General features: G+C 42.1%; 1 protein-coding gene across 4 annotated transcripts in view; it reads left to right on the top strand.

Moving 5' to 3' along the window:
- Window positions 1-17,479, top strand: part of WDR59 (WD repeat domain 59) — a 97,789-nt gene extending 80,310 nt beyond the window's left edge. For 2 of the 4 annotated variants that reach the window (XM_055305917.1, XM_055305915.1), the window contains 6 exons: window positions 5,137-5,249; window positions 6,617-6,767; window positions 6,848-6,920; window positions 8,816-8,939; window positions 9,094-9,236; window positions 16,670-17,479. In XM_055305917.1, the coding sequence (XP_055161892.1) occupies window positions 5,137-5,249; window positions 6,617-6,767; window positions 6,848-6,920; window positions 8,816-8,939; window positions 9,094-9,236; window positions 16,670-16,905 (840 nt within the window). In that variant the 3' untranslated portion in view covers window positions 16,906-17,479. Of the gene's footprint in view, window positions 1-5,136; window positions 5,250-6,616; window positions 6,768-6,847; window positions 6,921-8,812; window positions 8,940-9,093; window positions 9,237-16,669 lie in introns of all 4 variants that reach the window. The other 2 variants (XM_055305916.1, XM_055305914.1) reach the window with 1 other exon arrangement.
- The last annotated feature ends 5,705 nt before the right edge of the window (window positions 17,480-23,184 follow it).

The raw sequence follows: 23,184 nt of genomic DNA, 5'->3' as shown, positions 1-23,184 counted from the left end.
ACGCTCAACTGCTGAGCCACTGGACATTGTTCCTATACCACGTGGCTTACTCATTTCAAATGTACCATTCAGTGTCTTTTGTTTGTTTTTAAAGATTTTGTTTATTCATGAGAGACAGAGAGAGAAAAGACAGAGACACAGGCAGAGGGAGAAGCAGGCTTCTCACAGGATGCCCGATGCAAGACTCTATCCCAGGACTCCAGGATCACACCCTGAGCCAAAGACAGACACTCAACCACTGAGCCACCCAGGCATCCCTCCATGTCTTTTATTTTTTAATTTTTTAATTATTATTATTATTATTATTATTTTAGATTTTATTTCTTTATTCATGAGAGACACACAGAGAGAAAGGCAGAGACACAGGCAGAGGGAGAAGCAGGCTCCATGCGGGGAGCCCGACGTGGGTCTCGATCCCAGGTCTCCAGGATCAGGCCCTGGGCTGAAGGCGGCCCTAAACCGCGGAGCCACCTGGGCTGCCCTCTGTGTCTTTTAGTATATTCACAGTTTTACAACCATCACAACAGTTTTAGAACATTGCTACAACTTTGAAGAGACCCCCACCCCACTTAGCTGTCTCTTGTCAATCCCCTTTTCCCCACCCAGACCTGGGCAACCAGTAGTCTACTTCCCGTTTCTCCTGTGCCCTTTATTCAGTAGTGTGAGGATTCGACTGAGCAAAAGAAACTCCTCTATCAGTTTAATTTTTCCCTGTAACTCTCCAAATGACCCAGAGCTAAGACTTTCCCTTGATTTTTATATGATTAAGAAATCCCTAAGATTACCTTTTTCCTCTTAGAAACATTATCAGCTCTCTGCCCCAAACCCTTTTAGGTGAGATTGAGACTCAGAGACTGAATCTGTTTCTCTGAGGACTCAGCCACCTCAGTCTGTACATACTAAGAGGGCAAAGTAGAGTAGTAGAAATAGTGCACAATTTATACCAGGAGGTAGGTCCAACTTAGCTCCCTAGTGATGGAGCCCTGGGCAGATTATTTCAGGCTTGCCCAGCCTGTGTATATTTATAAGATGAAAATCATAATGACCTCATAATGTTGATGAGATTGGCAAATGCAATCCTAAGGTAGACCCGAGGTGTTCTGAAAAATCATTCTCTGAGGGAAAATTATTTCCTAAGGTGGTTTTAAGTTTTTGATATTTTTCTTTAAGTTCTCAGTCAGGCTGGTCTGAAGTTGAAAGACCCTTCCCTTGGGTTCTGACAGCCCCGGATTTAAATTGGGGCTCTTACCTTTTTGGTTTTGTGATCCTGGGTAGCACTTAGTCTTTCTGAACCTCAATTTCCTGGACTATGAAATAGTCCTGATTCTAGAATCGATTAAGAAAGAAATAAGGTCATATATGTAAAATTCCCCTATCTATATTTGCTAGATGGCAAATACCCAATATAAGGGACAGTCACCACTCTCTTCCTAAAATTATTGTCACTATTTGTAGCATGCTACTTGTAAAGGGATGGAAATGGCATCAGTGCAGATGCTTGAAGAATGTTTTTTTGTTCTTTTTAATGCATGTGTTGATGATGATGTGTCTACTGTTTTGCAAAGAATTGCAGAAATAAGCCCAAGTGTCATCTATTCCTGTTAAAGCCATTTAGGAAATGTATATTATAAGTAAGGAAGTAATGGGATGCCTGGGTGACTCAATTGTTTAAGGATCTAACTTTTGGTTTTTGGCTCAGGTCTTGATCTCAGGGTCATGAGATCCAGCCCCATGCCAGGCTCCACACTCAGCAGGGATGAGTGGAGTTCTGCTTGAGGTTTTCTCTCCTTCTCCCTCTGCCCTTCCTGTGTTCTCTTTCTCTCTAAAATAAATAAATGAATCTTAAAAAAAAAAAAGAGAGTTAGGAGTCTTTATGTTCTGTCTCCCTTTCTGATATTTCCCACACATTTCTTCTCCCTTCCCTTATATTCCCTTTCACTATTATTTATATTCCCCAAATGAATGAGAACATATAATGTTTGTCCTTCTCTGATTGACTTACTTCACTCAGCATAATACCCTCCAGTTCCATCCACGTTGAAGCAAATGGTGGGTATTTGTCATTTCTAATGGCTGAGTAATATTCCATTGTATACATAAACCACATCTTTTTTTTTTTTAATGTATTTATTCATGAAAGAGAGGCAGAGACACAGGCAGAGGGAGAAGCAGGTTCCATGCACCGGGAGCCTGACGTGGGATTCAATCCCGGGTCTCCAGGATTGCGCCCTGGGCCAAAGACAGGTGCCAAACCGCTGCGCCACCCAGGGATCCCAAACCACATCTTCTTTATTCATTCATCTTTCGATGGACACCGAGGCTCCTTCCACAGTTTGGCTATTGTGGACATTGCTGCTATAGGGGTGGTGGAAGGGGAGGAGGGCGGGGGGTGAGGATGAATGGGTGACGGGTACTGAGGGGGGCACTTGACGGGATGAGCACTGGGTGTTATTCTGTATGTTGGTAAATTGAACACCAATAAAAAATAAATTTATTAAAAAAAAAAAAAAGGTGAGGAAGTAACATGCCTAAATTCTCAGCCAGGGTAATAAACATCCTGTCCTATCCCAGAAAGAGATTAACTTCTCTTAGCAACCGTTTGGGTGGGTTATTGTATAGAAACGAAAGTAAACCTCATGTATCTTGTTTTATTTATTTATTTTTATTTTTTTATTGGAGTTCAATTTGCCAACAGTTAGCATAACACCAGTGCTCATCCCCTCAATTGCCCCCCTCAGTGCCCATCACCCAGTCACCCCAACCCCCCGCCCACCTCCCTTTCCACTACCCTTGTTCATTTCCCAGAGTTAGGTGTCTCTCATGTTTTGTCACCCTCACTGATATTTTCGCTCATTTTCTCTCCTTTCCCTTTATTCCCTTTCACTAATTTTTATATTCCCCAAATGAATGAGACCATATAATATTTGTCCTTTTCCGATTGACTTATTTCACTCAGCATAATACCCTCCACTTCCATCCACGTCGAAGCAAGTATTTGTTGTTTCTAATGGCTGAGTAATATTCCATTGTATACATAGACCATAGCTTCTTTATCCATTCATCTTTCGATGGACACTGAGGCTCCTTCCACAGTTTGGCTGTTGTGAACATTGCTACTATAAACATCGGGGTGCAGGTGTTCCAGCATTTCATTGCATCTGTATCTTTGGGGTAAATCCCCAGCAGTGCAATTGCTGGGTCGTAGGGTAGCTCTATTTTTAACTCTTGGAGGAACCTTCACACACACAGTTTTCCAGTGGCTGCACCAGTTCCCACCAACAGTGCAAGAGGGTTCCCCTTTCTCCACATCCTCTCCAACATTTGTTGTTTCCTGTCTTGTTAATTTTCCCCATTCTCACTGGTGTGAGGTGGTATCTCATTGTGCTTTTGGTTTGTATTTCCCTGATGGCCAGTGATGCAGAGCATTTTCTCATGTGCTTGTTGGCCATATCTATGTCTTCCTCAGTGAAATTTCTGTTCATATCTTGCCCATTTCATGATTGGATTGTTTGTTTCTTTGCTGTTGAGTTTAATAAGTTCTTTATAGATTTTGGATACTAGCCCTTTATCCGATAGGTCATTTGCAAATATCTTCTCCCATTCTGTAGATTGTCTTTTAGTTTTGTTGACTGTTTCTTTTGCTGTGGAAGCTTTTTATTTTGATGAAGTCCCAATAATTCATTTTTGCTTTTGTTTCTCTTGCCTTCATGGATGTATCTTGCAAGAAGTTGCTGTGGCCAAGTTCAAAAAGGGTATTGCCTGTGTTCTCCTCTAGGATTTTGATGGAATCTTGTCTCACATTTAGATCTTTCATCCATTTTGAGTTTACCTTTGTGTATGGTATAAGAGAATGATCTAGTTTCATTCTTCTGCATGTGGCTGTCCAATTTTCCAGGACCATTTATTGAAGAGACTGTCTTTTTTCTAGTGGATAGTCTTTCCTGCTTTGTCGAATATTAGTTGACCATAAAGTTGAAGGTCCACTTCTGGATTCTCTATTCTGTTCCATTGATGTATGTATCTGTTCATGTATCTTGTTTTAATCGATACTCCTGTGCTTGAGTATATTAGTGCCCCTTATTTTATTCATTTATTTATTTAAAAGATTTTATTCATTTATTTGTGAGAGACACAGAGAGGCAGAGACACAGGCAGAGGGAGAAGGAGGCTCCCTCTGGGAAGCCCAATGTGGGACTTGATCCCAGGACCCTGGGATCATGCCTGAGCTGAAGACAGACGCTCAACCGCTGAGCAACCCAGGTTCCCCAGTGCCACCTAACTTAATTGATTCTTTACATACCTGATGTGGTTTTTTTTACTTGTTTTTCAATATTTTTGTTTATTCTTTTTTTCTTAGATTATAGACTCCTCGATTAAAGTCTGTATTTTCTTCCTTTCAAGTTTCTCACAGTCTTGAGAAAACATACTGTTTTCCAGTTAGTGGTCATATAATGATGTATTGGTACTAAGAAAGATTTCCCAAAAGTAGTATTCCATTTTTAAAAGTGTGGGGAAGGAGGTTCTGTTGATGGCATGATGTTTTTAATATTAGTGTGTACTAAATATTGGATTTAATAGACACCTAGTGGATATTAGTTTCTGCCTGATGACCCCAAGCCCTAAGAGATTTCAATTTTGGAGATATTCCTCAGATTTGATGTCAACAAAAAGAAAGTCAAGTCTATTTTGTTCTGGCCTATTTTTCTTCAGCTTTGAGGGTATACCGGAACTTTTGTAATGAAAGCAACAGTTTCCCATTACTTGGGCAAAGGACAGATCTGAAATGTGGTCCAGAATGCTTTTTTCCCCCTCTCTCTGCCTGTTCACTAATGAAGCAGTGGAAGAAATCACTTGATACAACCCATTGGGGTTAATGCGTGGTATCATTTCTTTGAAGTTTGCTTAATAAAAGTTTTTAAGACTAGTGGTTCTCGAGCATTACAGTCCCCAGAGTATCATGTTAAAATGCAAATTTGATTTGATATATCTGGAAGGGGGCTTCATGTTCTCAGTTTTTATTGCCCTGAGAGCATCAAGGCTGTAGGCTGTGTGTGGAGGAGAGGTGAGGTTCTTTCATGTTTCCTGGTCCTGTCCTGACCAGTCTGACTTTGAGTGTTTCTCTTCAATCTCTTCCAGGTTTGGTCGCTGGCTACAGTTGCTACAGATCTTTGCCTTGGTCCGAAGTCTGACCCAGATTTGGAAACACCCTGGGCTCGACATCCCTTTGGGCGACAGCTGCTCGAGTCCTTGTAGGTTTTAAGAGCTAAATGTGAGGAAAACGAGTAATATAAATTTTAGGTCTTATAAGCATTTGCAAGCATTTGCAAGCGTTTTCATCGAAGAGGTCTGAGAATGGGCAAAAGTGAGATCTTTCATGTTAGTGCTACAATAATATCTGTGCAGAACTAACATAACAGAAGGAAGTATACAGTATTTGTCATTTACAACAGGGATTTGAGACTTGTGTCCTTTAGAGATTTATGCTTTAGCCCATAAGTCACACCAGTCTGAACACAGGAGTTTGAACTCTTGAAATGGTAAATTTCTTGAGTGCTATAGAGCTTTGCCCCCAAGAGCAGATTCTCTAATTCCATGTTGACTTACACGTTTTTCAAGGGCAATGATATTTTTCACCCTATTTGGCAGTTTATGGAAACACCAAATTTGTGTTGGATTGTACACAAACACAAATTTGTGTTGTGTTGGATTTATTGCACTGAAATGTGGCAAGCTGGAAATACAATGTGAAAATGGTTTACCACAGAACATACCCCTCAAACCTTTATACTGTGAGGCTCAGAGCCTGATAGAGAAGCTCTAATTCCTTCAGGTAGAGGATTGCTTGACTTACTTGTTGAGACTGGACGTGGGACCTATGCTGAAGCTTCAGTTGCAAATGGTGATGTAGGGATGATAATGGTTGTTCTGTACACATCACGTAAGGCTCAGATATGATGGTGTGAAAACACTTTAAGAGATACTAGACATTGGTTGGTAGGAAAGTATCAGTATCATTCCATTCCCAAAGGCCAAGTTGCTCTGATCACTACCTCACATCCTAGCTTAATAATCCTAAAAGGAGCAAAAAGGATGTAAGTACCTAAAAGGTAAAAATATTCCTTGTTATTCTTATTTAATAGCTCATATCCATAATTCCATATTTGAGTCTATTTCCAGCTCTCCATACTGTGGTGGTGGTGGTGGTACAGTGTTCTGAACACCTTCACATAGCATTAGGTTATGAATGAAGAGTGATTCTTGAAGTTGGGGAGACCAGGAGCACATGCATGGTTTCATTCAGTTGTTAGTTTAGTCCACTTAGTTCTTGGGGAAACTACATTCAAGTCTGAGCCATGCCTGGATGCCAACCAGAAGCTTTCAGATGGGTTATTCAGCTCCTTTATAATACTTGGATACATTCTTTTCCAAAACAAATTTAGCCAAACTCAAGAGTATAAGCTTCTGAATCTGGAGAAAGCCCTGGTTCCTGATGGGTTTGTGAGGCTGAATTGAGAATCCTTCCTTCTGCCCTTCTGTCAACAGCCCACCACAACTATGACAGTTATCCTTCCTCTGTCTCTTTTCTTGACTTTTTTTCTCTCCTCTTTCCCTCCAGGTTGGCTCATTACTGCCGACTCCGGGACGTCCAGACCTTGGCCATGCTCTGCAGCGTGTTTGAAGCCCAATCTCGGCCTCAGGGAATACCAAACCCCTTTGGACCCTTTCCTGGCCGGTCCTCTAACCTTATGGTGTCCCACAGCCGATATGTAAGCTGGAGGCCTTGTGCTTTGTATCTGACTTCCCCTAAGGGAAACCTGTTCTGATATGGCTTCTGTTTGTCCTGCAGCCTAGCTTTACTTCCTCGGGCTCCTGCTCAAGCATGTCAGACCCAGGGCTCAATGCTGGTGGCTGGAACATAGGTTGGTATGGAGCTGGCTTGGCCACGCTGGATTTCTAGAACTCTGAAAACTGTGTGTGAATCATTAATGTGTAAACTTCAGTTGATAGGTACACTATATTTTCCTTGTTTCTCATTTTTCTTCAAATTTAATGTACGGGGATGCTGTAGTTAGGAAGGCCCAGACCCGTACAGGCCAGTTTCCGGTATGTCTTTATGCCTTGCCAGGACTGACAGTGGGACTTCTCATTGTTCACCCCTAGAAACCCAACCCTCATCCTTTCTCCACCCCCATCATTTACCACTTCTTGTTACCTGTCCCTTCCCATGTACCTCTTCTCAATGTGGAGAAAGAAAGACAAGCCTGATTCTAGCTGGCCATAAGGGTCTCTTTGACAAATAAGTGTGTTTGTGTTTTCCAGATATTTGAAATTTCTTTTTAAAAATCATCTTAATTTTCTTTTTTCTTTTCTTTTGTTTTTTTAAGGCATTATTTATTTATTTGACAAGCAGGGGGAGCAACAGGCAGAGGGAGAGGGAGAAGCAAGCTCCCCATGGAACAGGGAGCCCGATGTGTGGCCTGACCCCACGACCCTGGGATCGTGATCTGAGCCGAAGGCAGACGCTTAACCAACTGAGCCACCCAGGCAACCCCCCTTTTCTTTTCTTTTCTTTTCTTTTTTTTTTCAGAATTTTTTCTTATTTTATATAGAACTTGAATGAGCTTGGTGATTTAGTTTCCCAGTCTATAGAATCAAAGCTACGCTTGTAGAGACTTTGAAGTAGGACGTGGAGCCTGTTAGAGGCAGGGCAGGCAAAGAAGTCATAGTTACAGTTGTTTGATAATAGATAAAAGGTAATAAAAAAATAGACCCAAATGAAAAATAGTAGTTTGTGGCCAATAAGTACAGTGTCAAATAATTTCCTGAGAGTATATCGCTCTCTTGCCAACAATGATTCTGTGTCATACAGAAAAACATTGTACCAGTACCATTTGCACAAGGCCAGGAAAATTCATTTTATGATATTCAGAATAGTTTTCAAACTATGAAACTTCAAAATGTTTGAAATTTTAAAATGTTCCAACAAGTGAAGTTTTTCTTTCCTAGAAAGACATTTCCCATTTAGGGAATGAGGTGGGAAAGACAGAAATCTTGTTCCTTTAATTTTCTTTATTATAAAAGTAATAACTGGGGGTGCCTGGGTGGCTCAGTCAGGTAAGCATGCAACTCTTGGTTTCAGCTCAGGTCATAATCTCAGGGTCATGAGAGTGAGCCCCACATCAGGCTCCGTGCTCAGTGGGGAGTCTGCTGGAGGTTCTTTCTCTCCTCTCTCTGTCCCTCACCCCTGCTTGCATGCATGTATGAACATTCTCTCTCTCTCAAATAAATAAACAAATGTTTAAAAAAAAAAAAAGTAATACATGCCCAGTGGGGGGAAGAAAAACCGAAAAGTATTGGAGAAGAAAATAATCATCATTGAACCTGCACCTAGAAATAATGTCTGTTAATATTCCAAAACATTTTCCTAGTCTGTGTGTGTGTGTGTGAAGGGCCATTCTATATATATGCTTTTGTGTTCTGTTTTTAATTTTATCATGAACATTTTCTCATGTCCTTTAAAAAGTCTGTATCAGTAATGACTGTTTTATCTAATATTCTGTGTCACTGTGCCATAATTTGCAGCTTAATCATCATGTGTGTACTTACTTATCAGGTTACCTTAACAGTAAGTATCTAGATGAAAAGGTAAAGCTAGGAAAGAGTCCCGTTTAGTTCTATTTCTCAGCATCTTTAGCTTAGCTTATTTTTCTTCCAGCGACTAAATTGAGCACACTCTGCATTATATGAGTTTTCAGACACTTCCCATGCCGCCTCTCATTTCGCTCTTTCCTTCCCATTTGATTTGCTTCAGCAGGAAGAGAGGCAGAACATGTCTCCTCCCCTTGGGGAGAGTCTTCCCCAGAAGAAATCCGTTTTGGCAGTCTTACCTACAGCGATCCTCGTGAGCGAGAACGTGATCAGCATGATAAAAATAAAAGGTAACAGCCTTCCCCAGCAAGGGCTGCAGTTTCATAATGCTTGGATTCCCCCAAATCAAGACTCTTGCTGTAAGAAAGGTATGTTATGTGCCTTTGGTATCGAGATTGTTTCTTCTTAAAGGAACTGACAGGAAATCTTTTGAGTTTTATCCAGGCTTCTGGACCCTGCCAATACCCAGCAATTTGATGACTTTAAGAAATGCTATGGAGAAATCCTCTATCGCTGGGGTCTGAGAGAGAAACGAGCTGAGGTGCTGAAGTTTGTCTCCTGTCCTCCTGATCCTCACAAAGGGATTGGTGAATATGAGTTTCTTTTCCTATCACTCTCTGAAAAGGCCTATAATTTATTTTGTAACATAAGACTTGGAGTGAAGTCTTTTAGCTGCTCACAAGCAGAAATTTCTGAAGCATTCGGAGTCTGCTCTAACCTTCCAAAAACCCTTTCTTTCTTTTTTTTTTTATCTTTTTTTTAAGATTTTTATTTATTTATTCATGAGAGACCGAGAGAGAGAGAAAAAGAGAGAGAGAAGCAGAGATACAGGCAGAGGGAGAAGCAGGCTTCATGCAGGGAGCCTGACGTGGGACTCGATCCCGGGTCTCCAGGATCACACCCTGGGCTGAAGGCGGCGCTAAACCGCTGAGCCACCTGGGCTGCCCCCAAAAACCCTTTCATTCCATGACAAGAGTAAATTTCTCTTCTAAGTGGAAGTAATTTTAAACACAGTACTTAGATGTCGATTTGAAGGAGGGGTACTCATTCATATATTCAATTAATATATATCAGGCTAGCACATTCCTTCCTCTCATGGAACTCACAGACTAGTGGGGGAGAAAAATGTAAAAATTAGAGGTTGTGACCAGTGTTAATGAGCAAAAATAAAGGATGTTGGTGCAGGGAGAGCAAGGAGGGAAGATTTCAGGTGATGTTTGGCCAAAAGGCCTTTCTGAGGGGCTGAGACTAAAGGATGAGAAGCCATCTGTGCAGAGAGCAGCAGACATCAAACAAGTGAAGCAAGGACAGTGGCTAGAACACAGTGAGTGAGAAGAGGGGTACCAAATTAGATTGTAAGATAATTAGAGACTTGCAAGTCATAGTACAGAATTAGGATGTATTCTGAGTTCAATGGTAAACTTCAAAGGGTATTAAGAGGTAAGTGACATGCTCTGGTTCCTATTTTAAGAGAATCACTGGCTATTATATGAAGAAAGGCTTGGGGGGGGAGGGGTAGAAGTTTGAGGACTGTTAGGGTAGTCAGAGGGAGATGACTGCCTAGCCCCGAGCGATGTCAACAGAGGGGGAGAAGGGGATGGATTAGGAATACATTTCAGAGGTAGACTCAGCATGATATGCTAACAAATTGGATGTGGGATTGAGAGGAAGGGACAAAGCCTAGATGATTCCTAGGTTTCCAGCTTGGGCAACTGAGGGGGGGCGGGTGCATGGTGGTGTCATATTCTCAGATAGAAGAGGCTGGAAGAGAATTAAGAGGTCTGTTTGGGACAGACCATACAAGTCATCTAGGCTGCCAGATGTGAGTCTGGAGCTCAAACGGGAGCCTGGGGGGAGAACTAGCAATTTGGGAATCTTCAGCATGTAGGTGGTACTTGGAGCTGTGAGAATGCGTATGACCTGGGACCTGGGGGTGGGGAGGGAGAGTACAGGGAGAGTGAGAGCCTGCCCACTCTGGGCCTTGAGAGAAGCCAGCACTCGCAGCTTGAATCTAGAGGAAGAGCCAGGAACAGACTCAGAAGGCAACACCAGTGAGTTTTGAGGAGAAGCAAGAGTGTAATCTGAAAGGAGCTAAGAGAAGAGATGTGTTTTAAAGGGTGACATGGAGGGTGATCTGAGCACACACTGATTCCCTCTCTCCCCCACACACCCTCACCAAAGCATCTATCCAGAGCTTTCCTGAAAAGGCATAACTGAGGGGAGTAATGTCAGCATACCCTTGAGGACCAGGGAGGCAGGTATCTTAGTGGTAGCTGATGTTACGAGGCCTGAACTGACAGGCAGAGAAACAACCACACGTGACAGAACCACTGCCCCTACTCCCAATGGATCAGGGTTTGGTGATGCCCAGCGCCTCTAGGAGTGGTATGAAGGTGAGACTAAACACAGGAGGATTGTTTGATAGCCCTTCTAGGTTCCCCATGTCCCAGCAGGTTATGACTCTTCCTCTACTACAACAGAAAATTGGAAAATTTCATCCTCCAGAGAAGGCAGACACTTTTCCAGATTGAAAGCACCTCGTGTGGTGAGTGAAGACAGACCTGGGATAGAGAGAGTACCCTGGGAGCTTCCAGGGAGGGACAACAGGCCACACAGAGAGGATATGGAATGTGGGCACTACCACACCTCTCAGGAGTGGTGAGCTGGATACTGAAAGGGAGAGGACGATGCAGCAGTGCCTTTGGAATTCTCCAGAAAATGATTTCTAACCCAGGATCCTTCCCCAAATGATCAGTCCTGTGTGGAAGTAAACCTTCAGCCTATCCAGGAAAGCAGAGAGTCGGGATGACGGTAAAGGGAGATCCACATGGCTGACCCAGAGACAGACCCTTCCAGGTTGGAGTTTCAGGAACGTCTCCAAGAAGAGAAAGTTAGGGTAATATCTAGTGGATTTCAGTGTCCAGTATATTTATAGAGATTCAGATATTTGAGAGAGGGTTTGCAAGTGAATTGTGGTAAGCAAATTAAGCAAACAAAAACAAAATGGTTGCTAAGAAAAACCAAATGTGCAAGAAAGGAAAAGTTGTCATGGTACATGGCTTGGCTTAAATACTGTTCACCTGGATAGATGATGTGAAAATAAAATGTTGATCTAACCAAGTAATAATAGAACTGTGTGGGGAAGATGAGGCATGGGCATATATGTGGTTAGATAGATTGAGGAGTGAAAAAAGCTTCCACAGGAAAGTTGAGATAATGCTGAAATGTGAAAATTAAGAATTAGCTTCATAAATGGGTAGAAACCAAGAGTTACATGAGTTGGAAGGATTTCCTCCAGGGAGTGATGGACGAGGGAGTGGAAGGGAATACTGGTTTTGTTAATAAGACATATAGCATTATTTGACTCATTAAGTTGTGTGTATATAGTTTTAATTTAAAAAGCCCAAACGAGGGGTGCCTGGCTGGCTCAGTTGGTGGAGCAGATGACTCTCAGTCTCAGGGTTTTGAGTCTTAGCCCCACATTGGGTGTACAGATTACTTAAAATCTTAAAAAACAAACCAAAGTAATACAGAGATTTAGATACTGAATAACCAGGGTTTTTTTTTAAGATTTTATTTATTTATTTATTAGGGAAAGCACAAGCTAGAGGCAGAGGGAGAAGCAGGCTCCCACTGAGCAGGGAGCCTGATGCGGAGCTTGATTCCTGGACCCTGAGGACATGACCTGAGCAGAAGGCAGATGGCTTAGCTGACTGAGCCACCCAGGCACCCCAACAAGGATTATTTTAATATGGATTATTTTGACATATGTACTTGAGGAAATGCAAAGACGCAAAAGGCTATTTGGGCAATATATTTTTCAGAGCATCTAAGCACATGAAAGTGTACCAGAGAAAGAACAGTGAAGACCTGGAACAATTTGTCTTTTAGAATTAGTATTCAGACAAATATATGAATCACAGAGATTGGTAACTGATACATTGCGCTCTTAGTGACATCTATTATTGTAAGCATCATGCCAGGTTATGTTGGCCATAGAAGGAAACACAAGGTGTGGTTTGGGGGTGGTGTCAAAAAGTCTATAATCCAGTTAGATAAGTAAAACAGGAACTCATGAAGACTTAAATGATACTGATGAATGAATAGTATGTTCTAATATCATTACAAACAGTATTGCAAGATTTCAACAGGGGTAGGATTATGAAAGATACACTCACACACAAATGCATTACATATTTTCATCTTTATTATTTATTACTTTGGAAGATTTGGACTGCTCAAATCTAGCGAATAGCAGATATTGAGAGAAAAATACTACAGGGTTCCCAGGACTACAGTAAGTCTCCAACTACTGGAAAACCAGCAGTTTCCTCTTGGACTTATCACATCTGCAAGGGTCATCCCATATCAGCAGCAAATTTTAGGGATAAAATGGTTTTCTTTGAAGGGGTTAGATTAATAAGAAGGGCTCAAGGCTTCATTTGAGGGGATAATGCTAGACAGAATATTTTTTTCATAAACCATCTCCATTACAAGATGATTTTCGATTTTGTTTTTTTCCATTGTGCTATGTGGCACTTGATCATCAGGGTGGCAGAGCAAGGCATTTGACCGCCCCCCAGATTTGCCCCAGAGATGTGCATCTGTCTGCTTAAATTTTGTTCAGCAATTTTCTACTTCCATTTATTAACTTAATGTCTTATTTATTTACATTTGGTTTTATTCACATTTGTGTAATTGATGATAATTAATACACACAGCTCTCCTGCATGTAAGGCTATGTGATGCTAAGCCTTTGGAACTGGCTTCTATCTGGGGGTTTCTTTTTTCTTTTTTTTTTTTTAAAGATTTATTTATTTATGATAGACATAGAGAGAGAGAGAGAGGCAGAGACACAGGAGGGAGAAGCAGGCTCCATGCCGGGAGCCCGACACAGGACTCGATCCCGGGACTCCAGGATCACACCCTGGCCCAAAGGCAGGGGCCAAACCACTGAGCCACCCAGGGATCCCCTATCTGGGGGTTTCATAAAGCCTTGGGAATCATAATTTCTTTTTTTTTTTTAAGATTTTATTTATTTATTCAGGAGAGATACAGAGAGAGAGGCAGAGACATAGGTAGAGGGAGAAGCAGGCTTCCTAAGAGGAGCCTGATGTGGGACTCGATTCCAGGACCCTAGGATCACAACCTGAGCCAAAGACAGATGCTCAACCACTGAGCCACCCAGGTGCCCCAAGAATCATAATTTGATCATTTATGTGCCAGACGTACTTTTCTTGTCCTTACTAATTTGTCCATTAGGAAGCACAAATGATCCATTTCACGTCTGCTGGATTTTACCTGCAAAGCCTACACCCTTGGTCATATGCTTCCTTCCTAGAGGTCCCCAAGTTTGTTAGTATTCCTGTAAAAGACACCTTGACAGCTTGTGATTTCACACAAACTCTGCATCCCTTCGTATTTCCAGATGTGGTGAGAGTCAGCATCAGCATAGCCCAGATGTGTGCCTGTCCTTCTCAACTAATGGCCATTCTGTTATGTATAACAATAAGAGGCGAGAGAGAAATACTAAAATTACATTTAGTGACTTAGTGTTTTTGTATTCCCTATCTTTGTGAGTTTATATCTACCTAGAAATTGTCCACATCCTCCCAAATGATTCATTAATTAACTAAATGAAATATCAGCTCAAAGTCTTAAAGTTAGTAATGATTTTAGAGATTACATTCAAACTGACATAGTATGGAGAAACACAGTTACCAATGACATACTGAAATTTTCAGAGAGATAACGTTTTAATAATTTTGCCCAGATAGATATGGAGAATAGTTAAGTTCACATTTACAGTAATCTCAAATGTCAAAGAACCCCTTTTTATTTATTTTTTATTTTTAAAAAAATTTTTTAAAGATTTTATTTATTTATGAGAGACACACAGAGAGAGAGAGAGAGAGAGAGAGAGAGAGAGAGAGAGAGGCAGAGACACAGGCAGAGGGAGAAGCAGGCTCCATGCGGGGACCCCGACATAGGACTCGATCCCGGACTCCAGGGTCACGCCCTGGGCCAAAGGTAGGCGCTAAACCGCTGAGCCACCGAGGGATCCCCACATTCTCATATTTTTAAAGGTTGAATCTTATCAAACCAATAAAATTAGTCAAGGAAATATAAGAAATTTCAACTAATTAGGCTTTTCACAAGAACATTAATCAAAGTCTTTCCTAACAAAGAAAATTATGCATAGGGTGACAAGACATGGCTGTTTTTCCCCAAACTTATCAAACCAGTTTAATTTGTCTCAGGATTTACCAGAACTGGGACTACCATTAAATTTTAGTTACCATGTATTTTAAAAGTTTTTATTGGGGGACACCTAGGTGGTTCAGTGGTTGAGTGTCTGCCTTTGGCTTGATCCTGGGGTCCTAGGATTGAGTCCTGTATCAGGCTCCCTGCAGGGAGCCTGCTTCTCCCTCTGCTTATGTCTCTGCCTCTCTGTGTGTCTCTCATGAATAATATTAAAATCTATTTTAAAAAAATAAAAGTCTTTACGGGTACATTTTTGTGACTGCCCTTTGTCCTGAGGCAGAGGAACTGGCCCTGGTACAAGAAAGGAACCTTCCTCCATTATGGGAGGGGAGTAGAGGAACAGGAAGGGAAATTTGAAGGTTTGGCAGCTGGAGGTGAATGCTTGTGTTTTCTCAGGGAAAAGGAGAGGCCATTAGGTGAGAGAGGCAGGCAGTGAGGTGGGTCAAGAGCCCATGGGCTGTGGTGGAGGCAAGAAGTGCCATCGGGAAAGTGGCATAGAAGCCACTGTGCAACACTGGGAGTTGGTTGGTTGGGTGTTGTGTGTTTAGTGAGAAGTGTATCTTGCCATTGGGCCTTCCCTCAGGAGCGCTGGGGGCAGACATCGAATGGGTATCTGAAAGCTTCCATCTGGGCTGGAGGTTCTGCTGGATGATACCCTGGAGGGAGAATTGGGAATACTTGCAAAAAAGTGATGATAATGTCATGCCACTTAGGCCGACCCTAGGGGAAATTGTCACTAGAAAGGGTGATAGGGTGGAGGCAAGGACCTGGGAGGCTAGATGTGCACAGGGTTGGGGGGTAGCTTTTGAAGACACTAGGGATGGTGCCAAGAACTGGGGTCAAGAGAAGAGTGAGAACCAAGGACAGAATCCTGAGGGAACCAGGGTGGGGGAGTTGTCCAGAGTGCCATAGATGAGGGCAGACAAGAGGCAAGGATGGCAAAGCCAGGTGGCATTTCCTCAAAGGGAGAGGGTGACAGTCTTCAGGCAGTAATGGGGCACAGGTCTGCTGTTCCTGTCCCAGCACTCCTTGGGACTCTGGACCCATGCAGCCTTTCCTCCAGAGGCTGGCAGAGGCGGTAGCCTGCAGGCAGGGCCAGGTGCCAAGGGCACTGTTGGAGGAGAGTGTGCAGCCATGGGAAGGTTTGTTCCTGGGGGGCACACTGGAAGCTGGGCAGGGGAGATGGGATCAACACAGGCCGCCAAGACTCAGGGTCGTGGCTGCGGCGCACAAGGATGTGTGGATGGTGGGTTAGCCCTCAGGGTCTGGGGACCAGCTGTCAGGGGGTCCTGACCGCAGAATCCTGACCCGGCTTGTCTTGTGCCTTTTGGTCATTGGTGTACAGTAAGGAAGACACTGTGACTCTGATCAGCTGTTGCCAGATTTCACTGAGTCCTTCAGTTCTGTCAACAAACAATTGGTGGCCACCTCTCTGAGCCAGGCCCCTGCAGCCACAGGCATAGGAGAGGATTAGACATAACCACCACCTGGGGTTTTCACTCCAGGCCTCCCAACCTGGGCATCTTCTGCACTGTCCACCTGCACCCAACCTGCAGTGACAGCAACTTGTCTGCTTCTGCTGTTTATTTATTTTTTTTTTGCTTCTGCTGTTTAAATAAAAAAGAGAATCATTGTTGTAATAGAATCCCTGCAGACTCCTAAGATGCATACTTCATTCTTACTCACAACACCCAGTTTCCTTTTGCAGAACTAACTTACCATGTCTCTTGTTTTGGCCACCTTCAACCATTTGCAGAGTTTGGTGTGTACTGCAGCCACTGCCGGAGTGAGGTCCGTGGCACACAGTGTGCCATCTGCAAAGGCTTTACATTCCAGTGTGCCATCTGCCATGTGGCGGTACGAGGATCGTCCAATTTCTGCCTGACCTGCGGACATGGTGGGCACACCAGCCACATGATGGAGTGGTTTCGGACCCAAGAGGTGTGTCCCACTGGGTGTGGATGTCACTGCCTACTTGAGAGTACATTCTGAACTCACAGACCATGGGAGTTGTCGCAAATCCCAGAGGATCCCATAATATTGGATGACAAGCTATCCACCAGGAAGGAGGCTCCAGAAAGCCATTCCCAACTAGGCTAGAGCATGTTCCCCTCAAAGACTGACACAGCACCAGATGTTCATGAGCTTTTGCTTCCCTTCTGCTTGACTGTTGATAGCATGGATGTCACCAGGAAAGAGGAGGGCAGATGTGCAGAACCATGTAGCCAGGTGGGAATTTTCTCGAAAAGCATCTGCCTCCAGAGCTGTGTTTACCTTCAAAGTGTTAATCATAAACCACTAAATGGCATCCTTTCTGTTGCCATTTCAGACCAAGGTCAGATGCAAAGGATGGTCTCCTGAGCAGGACAGTCAACATTAACTTAGTTGACAAGTGGGTCTGTGATATAATTTGGTACATTTAAATGAACTGATGAATAGTGGCCTTTTAAAAATGATACTTAAATTATTAAATATATGATGTAATTAAGGATTCTAAAGATGTCTCTTTGTTGTTATTTGTTTATTTCTCTTCAAGCTGTTCTCCTTTGGCTAATAAAATTCAGGTAATTGTTCTGAAAAAAAAAAAAGATGAAGAAGGTTGAACAATGTTTTAGTGAAATCCTGTTTCTAATTGAAGTTAACTCTTTTGGATAGATTTTCAAAGGAAATGCTGATTTACTCTTGTCATCTGACAGGAGAAAATGGAATTTGTTATTTAAGTTTCTTTCCAACCCCAAGAGCCTTTTTTTTTTTTTTTTAAAGATTAACTCATTTATTTTAGAGAGACAGTGGAGTTGGGGGGCTGGGGGCGGGCAGATGAAGAAGGAGAGAAAATCCTAAGCAGGCCCTGTGCTGAGCATAGAGCCTGATGAGGGCTCAATCCCATGACTCAGATCATGACCTGAGCCGAAACCAAGAGTTGGATGCTCAACTGACTGCTCCACCCAGGCGCCTCAGCCCCTAGTCATCTTTTTAATGTTTATTTTTTAAAAATATGTATTTATTTGAGAAGCAGGGAGAGTGGCAGAGGGAGAGGGAAGAAGCAGGCTCCCCATGGAGTAAGGAGCTTGGCTTGGAGCTTGATCCCAGGATCCTGGTATCATGACCTGAGCTAAAGGCAGACACTCAACCAAGTACTCCTCTCCAAGAGTCTTAATCATTTCATTTAGCAAAAGGAAAATGAGATGGCTTCATAGCATTGATATTCAAGTGTCCCATTGCCCCTGGGCAGGTTGGCTGAGTTCCAGTAAGTTCCTTCCACTCTTCATTTGGGCTTCCTCACAGACTTTGTATTTTTTGTTTATGTACATTCTAAGTGGCTATGACTCAAATGTCCACCTGTTTTATTCTCAAAATGATTTTCAACTCTTCACATATATGTGCCAGGAAAGAGAAATCTTAGAATTTTACAATTCCAAGTTGATTAACTTAAGAAATATAAGTACATATCTCAAAATGTGTTGTACATCACTGTTTTATTTTTTTAAAGATTTTATTTATTCATGAGAGAGAGGCAGAGACACAGGCAGAGGGAGAAGCAGGCTCCACGCAGGGAGCTCGACATGGGACTCGATCCCGGGTCTCCAGGATCACACCTTAGGCTACAGGCGGCGCTAAGCTGCTGCGCCACCAGGGCCGCCCACATCACTGTTTTAAACTATAGGTCAGGACCTAGTATTAGTATATAAAAGCCAACATTAAAGAAATGGAATAGAGTAGAAGAGAAATGATGAGCATGTACCATACAAGGGGTAAATATCATTTTCTGTGACTTGTTTATGAGTGTATATGTACACATTCTCACACATGTATAATGAATCACAATGTAAATTCATTTCTTACTAAGGGTTGTGGTCAAAGCATTGTTTCAGATGATGCTTTTACTTTGTCCCCTGTTTTGCCAGGTGCAGAACACCATGATGTAAGGGAAGTTTGGATTGTATGGAGTGAGAGCAGAGGTTTAGCCTGGTCTCTGATCAAGGTCAGATGCCAGCATCTCTGCAAAATGAGCTGAGTAGGTGCAACAGGTAGTTTGGGAGGGTTATAAAGGAGGTGACCCAGGAAACCTGAATTCGTCCACTATTTTTCACTTGTTTGTGTTGAGGCTGCTGTAAGGTGATCACAGAATAGGTTTACTAGTTTACAGTAAGATAAAAGATCTGTCATGTTCCTCAGTGAAATCACACCATTTGCAGAGAACAATCTTTCTGTTCCCCACTGCTCAAGCTAATGTAAAATCTGTATCTGTCCCCATCAACAATTAGGTGTTTTTATTGTCTTGGTTTATTATTGTAAGAACCTTATCTTCTAAAACTGAAAAATCTTCTAAAACTGAAAAATCTAAATAATGGGTATTAAGAAACTTAAAGCTTAAAAGATTACACACAGTGTCTTTCAATATGTGTGTAACTTTTGAATTTCTAAGTTACCAGAACAAAAAGCCTAATGTTTATTATTTGTCTATTTATTTTCAAAAGTCTAATATTTAAAAAAATAGTCACATTTGCGAGGGAGCAGGAAGATGATAGCAGATTGGGAGGACCCTAGACTCGTCTCAGCCCATGAATACAACTAGATAACTATCAAATCATCCTAAACACCCCAGAAGTTGACATGAAGACTGACAGAACAAACTCCTCAACTAAAGGGAGAGAAGAGGACCCACCAAAGAAGGTAGGGAGTGTGGAGACATGGTCTTGGGGAGAAATGGATTGTGGCTGCTGTGGAAGGGAGGTAGTTGTGGTCATAGTGAAGGGCAAGAGAGGGCAGCACATGGGGAAACACAAGGAGAACTTTTCCTCAAATCCATTGGCTTGGGAAATGAGAGGGGCTCAATTTTGTGAGTTCTTGTAACTAGTGTGGCTTAAAGCCTAGAGTTTAAAGGTCAATAGACTTGGCTGGGATAGAGCCTGAAAGGCACTGTGCTGTTCCTGGAGAAAAGGCAGACAAACAACTGGGGGGATACAGTGTGGAAACAGGATCTGAAGAGGGCCTGGGGAACACAGTAGGGAGAGTGTTTGCTCTTCCCAGAGCATGTCTTTAAGAGGCAGCATTCATAGAGATACCTTTCTAGGAACAGAGAAGCTGGCTGGTGCCATTTCCTTCCCCTGCCCCTCAGCATAAACACAGAGCCACCTGTGGGAAGCAGCACAGTGCAGACACTGGCTGCCTAACTTGTTTACACTAAGCTTTCTCCCCTCCCCACGCTGTGCTCCAGTGGAGCAGTTTTCAGTCATGCTTATCTCAGTCCCTGCACACCACGTCCCTCCCAGAGAAGACCATCACAAAGCCCTGTCTGTACCACATCTCCTGGCCAGAGGGTTTTGCAGGGCCTCAGTTCCAGTGGAGGTGGTTACAGATCTCATTTCACAAGCAGACTAGAGCACACCTAGTTAAAACTCACCATGTTCAGGCCAGGTTACCAAACAGTGCCCATAGCAAGCAAGGAGAACCTCTGCAGATGACTGGCCTGAAGGATATAGCAGCCAGAACACAGCAGCAGAGCACACACAGTATATATTAGAGACATTTCTGAAGTGTCAGTCCCTGGGCACTACATGGCTTCTTCATAAAGCCATTCCTTTTATTTATTTATTTTTAAAGATTTTATTTATTTATTCATAGACACAGAGAGAGAGAGAGGCAGAGACACAGGCAGAGGGAGAAGCAAGCAGGCTCCACGCAGGGAGCCTGATGTGGGACTCGATCCCGGGTCTCCAGGATCACACCCCAGGCTGCAGGTGGCGCCAAACCGCTGCACCACCGGAAGCCATTCCTTTTAGACATAACTGGCTTTTGTAACATAAAGAAGCAGGCAGAGACTCAAAATGAGACAAAGGAATTTATCTCAAATGAAAGAACAAGATAAGGCCACAACCAGAGATGTAAGCAAAACAGATATAGGAGTACCTGGATGGCTCAATCGGTTAAGTGCCTGACTCTTGATTTCAGATCAGGTCATGATCTCAGGGTCATGGAATTGAGCCCCATACCAGGTTCCCTGCTTAGCAGGAAGTTTGCTTGGGATTCTCTCTCTCCTTCTGCCCCTCCCCCTACTCACACTCTCACTGTCTCTAAAATGAATAAATCTTAAAATAAAATAAAATAAAATAAAATAAAATAAAATAAAATAAAATAAAATAAAAAACAGAAGTAACATGCCTGAGAATTTAAAGTAATGATCATAAGAATACTCACTGGACTGAAGAAAAGACCAGAAGACATCAGTGAGAGCCTTACCATAGAGATAAAAGACTTATAAAAGAATCAACCAGAGATAAGGAGTTCAATAAATAAGATTAGAAACATGATGCAATGAATAGCACGCTGGAAGAAGCAGAGGAAGGAATTAATGATCTAGAAGACAGGGATCCCTGGGTGGCACAGCGGTTTAGCGCCTGCCTTTGGCTCAGGGTGTGATCCTGGAGACTCGGGATCGAATCCCATGTCGGGCTTCCGGTGCATGGAGCCTGCTTCTCCCTCTGTCTATGTCTCTGCCTCTCTCTCTGTGTGTGTGTGACTATCATAAATAAATAAAAATAAAAAAAAACTTAAACACCTTTTAAAAAAAAAATGATCTAGAAGACAGTGGAAAGCAATGAAGCAGAACAAAGGAGGAATTCTGCAAAATAAGACTAGACTTAGGAAACTTAGTGACACCATTAAACATAATAACAAATGTATTACAGGAGTCCCAGAAGAAGAGAAGGAAAAAGGGCAGAAAATTTACTTGAATAAATAATAGCTGAAAACTTCCCTAAATTGGGGAAGGAAACATATCCAGATCCAGGAGGTATGGAGAACTCCCATTAAAATCAACAAAAGCAGGCCCACACTAAGACATAGTATTAAAATTGCAAAACATACCGATAAAAAATCTTCAAAGCAGCAAGACAAAAGAAGTCATTAACTTACAAGGGAAAACCCACAAGGTTAGCTGGGGAAATTTTAGTAGAAACTTTGCAAGCCAGAGGGAATGGCAAAATATATTCACAGTACTGAATGGGAAAAAATCTGCAGCCAGGAATACTCTATCCAGCAAGGCTATCATTCCGAATAGAATAAGAGATAAAGAGTTTCCCAGAGAAACCAGAAATAAAGGAGTTTGTGACCATTAACCAGTCTGCAAGAAATATTAAAGGGTACTCTTTGAATGGAAAGGAGAGACCAAAAGTGACTGTATAAAGGTAGGAAACACAAAAGCGGTAAAAATGAATGTTCCTGTAAAAAATCAGTCAAAGAACTCACAAAAAGAATATAAAATATAATAGCATATACCTGAAACATGGAGAGAAGAGGAGAAAAGAATGGGTTCAACCTTAAATGACCATCTACTTAATATAAACTGCTATTTGCAGAAGACGTTATGTACAAACCTAATGGTAACCATATATCAAAAATCACTAATAAACCTGCAAAGAATAAAGAGAAAGAAATCCAAATCTATCACTAAAGAAAGTCAGCAGACCATGAAAGACAAGAAAGGACCAGAGAAAATCTTCAGAAACAACTACAAAACTAGTAATAATATGACAATAAATACATATCTGTCAATAATTACTGTGAATGTAAATGAACTAAATACTCCAATCAAAAGACATAGGGTGACAATGGATTAAAAAAACAAGGCCTGTCCAGGGCACCTGGGTGGCTCAATAGGTTAAGCATCTGACTCTTAGTTTCACCTCAGCTTGTGATCTTGTGGTCATGGGATTGAGCTTTGCATGAGGCTCCATGCTCAGCACATAGTCTGCTTCAGATTCTCTCCATCTCCCTCTGCCCCACCTCTTTTCCCACTTTTGCATGTGTTCTCTCTCTCAAATAAATAAATAAAATCTTAAAAAAAAACCCAACAACCCAAGACTCATCCATATGTTGCCTACAAGTGACTCATTTTAGGCCTAAAGACACCTGCAAATTGAAAGTGAGGGGATGTAGAAACATTTGTCAGGCAAATGAAATGTCAAAAGAAAGCTGGAGTAGCAATACTTACATCAGATAAATTAAACTTTAAAACAAAGATTGTAACAAGAGGCAAAGAAGGGCACTTTCTAATAATAAAGAGAACAATCCAACAAGAAGATACATTTGTAAATATACACCCAACAAGAAAGCACCCAAATACATAAAACAATAATAACAAGCATAAAGGGACTAATCTATGATAATAATACAATAATAGTAGGAGACTTTAACACCCTATTGTATCAATGGGGACAGATCATCTAAACAAAGTCAACAAGAAAACGGCTTTTTTTTGTGTGTATTTTT

The sequence above is a fragment of the Nyctereutes procyonoides genome, unplaced genomic scaffold (genome assembly GCF_905146905.1).
Source record: "Nyctereutes procyonoides isolate TBG_1078 unplaced genomic scaffold, NYPRO_anot_genome, whole genome shotgun sequence".
Taxonomy (NCBI): Eukaryota; Metazoa; Chordata; class Mammalia; order Carnivora; family Canidae; genus Nyctereutes; species Nyctereutes procyonoides.
The sequence above is the reverse complement of the archived record's forward strand: the minus strand, read 5'-3'. Positions and strand labels throughout refer to the sequence as shown.